Raw genomic sequence first — 7,412 nt, forward strand, 5'->3', positions numbered from 1 at the left:
GATGCTTATACTGTTTTTAGCAACAAAATTAAAATTATTTTGAAAACACATAGAATACTTAAAGTCAATACTGCATTTTGCGGGGAGTTCATTAAAAAATCAAGTGATAGTGAAAGTGTAGATTTAAAATATTTTAATACGAAAAATGCTATTATAGATACATCGACCGATTTACATCTTTGGTTTCGTGAAAATGTTAAAGATAAAATTTATACAAAGCTGTCCGAATTTGCAGAAAAAGATTCAGGAGCCGCGCTGTCTAAAGTAATTTCATTAGAGGTTAATATTAATAGAGTGGACATAGGAAACGGTTCGTCCTTCATTGACTTGCCAAAAGAGATTAGTAATAAAAAGGCTTGTATCAATGTTCGTAATTTTGATCAAGCATGCTTTTATTGGTCAATAGTTAGTGCTTTGTATCCTGCTAACAAAGATGCTCAAAGAGTATCCAAATATCCACATTATTCTACTATTTTTCAAACGGACAAATTAGAAAGCCCAATGCCATTAAATCAAATTTCAAAATTCGAAAAACTAAACGCCATATCAGTCAATGTTTTCGTATTAGAATTAAATATAGTTAAGGACAAACAATTTTACGAAGTAGTACCTGCCAGACTGACACCAACAAAGTTGGAAAAGCATGTTAATTTGCTTCTTGTGCAAGATAAATATTTTCCAAAATTAAATGATTACGATGCTCCTCCAGAAGATGACGATCAGACGGAAATACGTTTTCATTATTGTTGGATTAAAGATTTGGGAAAATTAGTACAGTCACAAGTGAATAAGAGCAAAAGTAAAAAATATATTTGCGATCGTTGTTTAAACCACTTTAGCAGTGAAATCAAACTAGCAGAGCATGAAGAAATGTGTTCGGATATGAATAAATGCAAAATGACTGTTCCTAAATATGATCATGTGGGTTTTCGCAATTTTACGTACAAACAAACAACTCCGTTTATAGTTTATGCCGATTTTGAATGCCAATTACATAATTTTACGGATTCCAATGTCAAATTGAGTAAAACAGCAAAATATCAGAAACATGTACCTTTTAGTGCAGGTTATTATTTTAAATGTGCTTACGATGACAGTTTATCTTATTTTAAGAGCTATAGAGGTGAAAATTGCATGGAGTGGTTTGCAAAAGAAATGGCTGAAATTTCCAAATTTGTAAATTCCAAGTTGAAAACAATTATACCTATAGCCGAAAAGACTAATACAAATGGAGCGACTGTTTGTCATATTTGTGAGAAACGCTTTTTGGCTACAGATACAATTGTAGTAGATCACAACCATTTTACCGGAGAGGTACGTGGATTTGCACACCAAGCATGTAATTTGAACTTTAAAAAATTATTTGTTGTTCCCGTGGTTTTTCACAATTTTAGTGGTTACGATTCGCATTTTATGATTATTGATTTATGCAAACATGGGCACTTGAGTCTACTTCCAATTAATAAAGAAAAATATATTTCATTTACATTACACTCTGACGAACATCAAATTAAATTACGATTTATTGATTCACTAAGATTTATGGGAGCTTCACTCGACGAATTAGCATCAATTTTAGACACATCGGAAAAGAAGATTTTAAAACGAGAATTTAGTAATTTAGATGATGATACATTCAATTTGTTAACTTGTAAAGGAGTATTTTGTTACGATTATATCGATAGCGTGGAAAAATTAGATGAAACTTCTTTACCCAACATTAGGCATTTTTATAATAAGCTAAATAATGAATATATTAGTGAAGAGAAGTATGCTCATGCGCAGAATGTTTGGAATAAATTTAATTGTAAAAATTTGGGTGAATACAGCGATTTGTATTTGAAAACAGATATTCTGCTGCTGGCTGATGTGTTTGAGCAGTTTCGACAAAAATGTCGAGACACGTATAAACTAGATCCTGCTTGGTATTATACCATGCCAGGATACACGTGGGATTGTATGCTGAGATACACAAAATGTAAATTAGAATTGCTAAAAGATGTGGATATGATTTTGTTCATGGAAAAAGCCATAAGAGGCGGAATATCTGTTTGCAGCAACAGGTATTCGGAGGCCAACAACAAATACATGTCGACGTATGACCCCACACAACCCTCTAAATACATCATGTATTTAGACGTGAATAATCTGTATGGCTGGGCCATGAGTGAGGCTTTACCAATAGGAGGATTCAAATGGATTGAAGATGGTACCAAATTTGGTGTTGCATCAAAATCCACTAATCTTCCCGAAGGTCATATTGATATTATGTCAATACCAAATGATGCGAAAGAGGGCTATTTTTTCCAAGTTGACTTGGAGTATCCACGCGAATTGCATGATAAACACAAAGATTTTCCATTTGCTGCCGAACACCGCATTCCGCCCGGTTCAAAATTGCCAAAGTTAATACCAACCTTATATCACAAAACAAAATATATTATTCATTATAGAAATCTTAAACAGGCATTAGAGAACGGTTTAATTTTAACAAAGATACACAGAGTGTTGAAATTTAAACAATCTGCGTGGCTGCGACCATATATTGAGTTAAATACCAACTTACGAACAGCAGCCACAAGTAGCTTCGAAAAAAATCTCTTTAAATTAATGAATAATGCTGTGTTCGGTAAGACAATGGAGAACATAAGACGTCATCGTATCGTAAAATTATGTAAAAAATGGCATGGAAGGTACGGAGCTAAAAATTTGATTGCAAGTAGTCGATTTCATAGTCGAACGATCTTTCATGAGAATTTGGTGGCTATCGAACTGAAAAAATCAGAAGTATGCTTTAATAAACCCCTGTATATAGGCGCAGCAATCCTTGATATATCCAAATTATGTATGTACGATTTTCATTATAACTTTATGCTTCCAACGATGGGAGAAGAAAACTGTTCATTGCTGTACATGGACACAGACAGCTTTATTTATGAACTGCAATGTTCAGATGCATATAGAGAGGTTTTAAAAGCATATCCAAGCAAATTCGATACCTCCGACTACGCCGAAAATAACCCATATGACATAGAACGATTAAATAAAAAAATCCCTGGATTAATGAAGGATGAGGCAAATGGGAAAATAATTACACATTTTATTGGGCTAAGATCAAAAATGTACACATTTAAAATGCAAATAACAGACGTGGAGAGGGAAAAAGAAAGACAACGCCTGGAACGAAAACAACTAAACAAAGAGAGAATTGAAAGCGACGTAAGCAATTTGGGAATAACCAAAAAGGCAAAAGGAGTGAAATATAATGTCGTTCGAAATAAAATTACGTACGAAGACTATGAAAAATGTCTTAAAGAATTCAAAATTCAAAACGCAAGCCAAAGATGTATTCGGTCATATCAACATTCAGTATTTAGCATCGAACAATCCAAAACGGCTCTAAGTCCTTATGACGACAAGCGGTACTTAATACCAAAATCATTTAATACGCTTCCGTGGGGGCATTATAATACATAAAACGGCAGTGTCATCACTAAACATTTATTTGTTGTTGTTGTTGCAGAAATACAGCAAAAGAAAAGATGGTAACAACATTACGCACACAATCTATAAAAACTATTTGTGAAAATATCTTGAACATAACTGAATTTGTTGAGATGTCACCACTGCCGTGGAGCCTTACTGTAGAAATTTGTAATAATTATAGTATTTATCGCTTTCGAAAATTATATGAAACTGATTATTTGCATAAAATACAAATATGTGATCAAATAGATTTTGAACAAACAAAACGTGAAAACGAAGCAGAAAGAAATCATCTTTGTGAGTCAAATTATTATAAAGAGAAAGAACTTAATATGTATTGTGTTTGTTTTTCTGCATTTGTAGCAGATGCTATTGCTTTAAACTTTTGTTTTAGCTGTTTCAAACTTTTCCGAAACGTACTTAAATCAAAAAATAAATGTTATGGTTATGAACAGGTTCTTAATTGGAATGAATATCATGAATATGAAATAAAATATTTGTATGATTTAACAGATAATTGGTGTCAAAATTCGTTTGATCACGTCTTGTTTGATACAACTTGGTCCTTTCAATGTAGATGCTCAATGCATAAATAATTTTCTTCTTTTTGCGCAGTATATGGTTACTTAAAAAAAAAGAAAAGATCACTTATCGCAAAGTTTTTGTAAATTGTATATAAAAAATATTATCCATTGTATAATGTAATTTTTATTAATAAAATTGTTTAATCTTAATTTTTGTTTGTTTTATTTATATTAGGTAAAAATAAAAGACAACATATTTATTAATATTATTTATTCACAACTATCCAAATCATTTACAACTTTATTGCTATAATACCATACATATTCATTCAAAGCTTGACTTAACAAAGTATCTGGAGAAATTTCACAAAACGCAGTTAAAGCGTGAAGTCGACTATATAAACTGTTACTCTTATGACAATTTTGCTGAATAAAGTATACAACATTTCTATAATACGAAAAAAACTGTAAATTGTCCAATAACGACACTCGTTGAGACACTAAATCAATGTTTGCTCTCAGGATCTGGCTTACATCATCTTCACATAAATAATATTCGATTCCGTGTTTCTCGATAGTCAGGAACTTTACATTTTCCATTACCAATTGTCTTAGTTTGCAGAAATCACCACACTCAAATTCGATTGGATCATACTCATCGGCATAGGTCGGCAAAGGTGGTATGAAAAATTCTTCCATAATTTGTATAAACATCTCAATTAGGGTAGTCCACTCGAATGTGTTTAAACTGATTCTTGTAAATTTACCATGTTGGTACAGAATAATGGATGGAGAAAACTGTCGAGCTGGAGATAGGCCAATTTTTATGTGAAAACATCCTATTGGATAGGTAGTTTCCAATAAATAATATGGTTCATCTTTGGCAGCTTCTTCATATTTTTCCAGTACTCGATCTAATTCAGCGTCGTAGATAATTGTCTCTTCACTTTCGTATCCGCTATCTTGAGAAGTCATAGTACTGCTGTTGCAACTGAATACACAAGTCGGTTGGAGAAACTCAAACTGAATGTGACGGATGGTTGCTGAGAGAATTTATACTTTTTCAATCCCCCACTCTTTGCGTGTAATTGTCAGCATTTTCTAAAAAATGTATGTCTACGCGGCGTATCGAAATATAGATCCTTAAACTACATCTGAACTAGTAATCCAGCTGTTGTGTTTGCTATCCAATCCTAACCATTTAACATACATTTTATTGCCTTTTCGTCTAAGTACTTTTTCAACCAAGTAAATGTCGGGATTTTTTGTTTTCTGTAATTCTTCTTCGTAAAACCCGCCGCTAATCGGTGTACCTTGCATGTCTTCGAGCAAATACGTTATAGGATTCGTTATCTTAACTTGTACAATTCTAAATAATTCTGTAGTCCAATTGGGCGTGTAGGCCTTTTCAAAGAAATGTTTTGCCTTTGATATACGTACAATGTCGCCAACTTTAAATCTCCGTGGACCGGCAATCTTTAAATGACTATAATTTTTGTTTAAAATGGCTTTTTCATTGGATTTGTTGACATGAGATGGCTTGTATCCTGTTTTACTGTGCTTTGTATTGTTGTATTCCTCAGTGACTGTAGGTAGTGCATCTAGCCATTTGTATGATCCATGTAAACTAAAATACTTGTACAACTTTGCTTTCAACGTTCTAATAACTCTTTCACAAATGGCAGCCTTCTTAACCGTGTATGTGCTGTAATGATTAATTTCGTGTTTTTTCATTAAATTTTGAAATTTTCTGTTGTAAAATTCGGTTCCCTGATCAGATTGTAGGTTTTTCGGAACTCTTTGAGTACGGGCGAGAATATCCGAAAATGCGCGAGTAATTTCCTCACCTGTTTTGTTCTTTAGAGGACGTGTCCAAACAAATTTTGAAAAACAATCAATTACAACTAGTATTAGTTTGTAATTTTTATTTTGGTGCGCATAAGGACGCATTTCAGCCAAATCCATCTGCCACAAGTCATCGATTCCTTTGATTATTGTTCGTCGACGAGGATAGTTTTTTCGTGATGGTTTATGCAACTCATACACCACCTGTTCCTTTTCTTTAGACATTTTTATAAACGACTTTCAATTGCTGTTAGGCGGGTATCTATATTCATCGAATGAAGGTTGTCTACTACATCCTGTAATGCCGCGTTCATTTCTTTTATCTTCTTTTCCATCTTCATATCGTATATCGCATGATGTGCAATGGTTTCTGCAGCCGATTTTATATTCTTATCCGTATCCTTTTTTAGTGTATTCAAATCATCTTTGAATATTTTTTGCAACTTTTGCTCGAGAAGTGGAACTGTGGTTTTATGAAGCTCTTTTCTTACTTCGTTTAGTTCCATGGTTAAATTCTTTATATCATTAGTTTTTTGCTGCAACAACTTATTTACATTATTCTCCGTGTCCTTTTTTAGTGTATTCAAATCATTTTTCATTATTTTCTGCAACTTCTGCTCGAGAAGTGGAACTGTAGTTTTATGAAGCTCTTCTCTTACTTCATTTAGTCCGATGGCTAAACCTTCTATCTCCCCAGTTTTTTGCTGCAACAACTCACCATGTGTTTGAATTAATGGTGACTGTATGTTACGCAACTCATTTATTTGTGCATCGACGTATTTTTTCGTTGCAGCATCACCATTTTCTGATGGATCCTTGACATTGCAAATTTTCACATTTTCGGCATTAATATTTCCGTCAGAAGTATGTGGAAATGTAACTCGCGTCACCTTTTGAGCGCTACCACCACCACCACGAGAATGATGACCGAATTTGTCGACACTCATAATGGAAATGATATTGTCATTCCCAGTTACTCTATTATATTAGCTTCTTTTAGTTCATTGATGATGGCTACAATTTCGTTGTCGAGAGATGTGTTGCCGGCGTCTTTCGAAGCCACCAAGAGTTGAAGACGATCCACCAATTCATTTGGGTCGTCCCAGTAAATATATTCCCTAGGCAAATCATTGTATGTCAAATGCGTAGGTAATCCAGAACCGACATCTCCTCTACTAGTTTCTGTATGACGACGTTGAGGTATTAATGATGGAAGATTAGGTTTAATAATTTCCTTCCACTTGTAGCCGTGGGTTCCCTTTAGTGTACCATCCCGTCTTTTATGAGCGCCGGTTATATCCAACAATGAAATATAGTCTTTAACGTCTTCTTCTTTAAAATGATCAGGGTCTTTGTAAAATATTAACTCATATAGTCCACGTGTCCCTTTAACATATTTTCCTTTCGTTACAATCCTACCATCCCGAGTGAAATTAATATCAGTGGAACCAAGTGCCCATTTTGCCGTTTTGCTATCATAGGTTGGACCGTATACCTTATCTATTTGATCTGAAGATATCCCGTGATTTATCACGTAAGGTTGAATTAGAGAATGAT

General features: G+C 33.7%; 1 protein-coding gene across 1 annotated transcript; it reads left to right on the top strand.

The window, feature by feature from the left end:
* The first annotated feature begins 1,542 nt into the window (after window positions 1-1,542).
* Window positions 1,543-3,477, top strand: LOC126882751 (uncharacterized). Its single transcript, XM_050647743.1, has one exon. The coding sequence runs from the start codon at window positions 1,543-1,545 to the stop codon at window positions 3,475-3,477; it is 1,935 nt and encodes a 644-aa protein (XP_050503700.1).
* Window positions 3,478-7,412: the final 3,935 nt, after the last annotated feature.

The sequence above is a fragment of the Diabrotica virgifera genome, chromosome 3 (assembly GCF_917563875.1).
Source record: "Diabrotica virgifera virgifera chromosome 3, PGI_DIABVI_V3a".
NCBI classification, from domain to species: Eukaryota; Metazoa; Arthropoda; class Insecta; order Coleoptera; family Chrysomelidae; genus Diabrotica; species Diabrotica virgifera.

Coding starts and splice junctions, on each gene's coding strand:
- LOC126882751 (XM_050647743.1), top strand. CDS start 1,543: ATGGGAGCTTCACTCGACGAATTAGCATCAATTTTAGACACATCGGAA.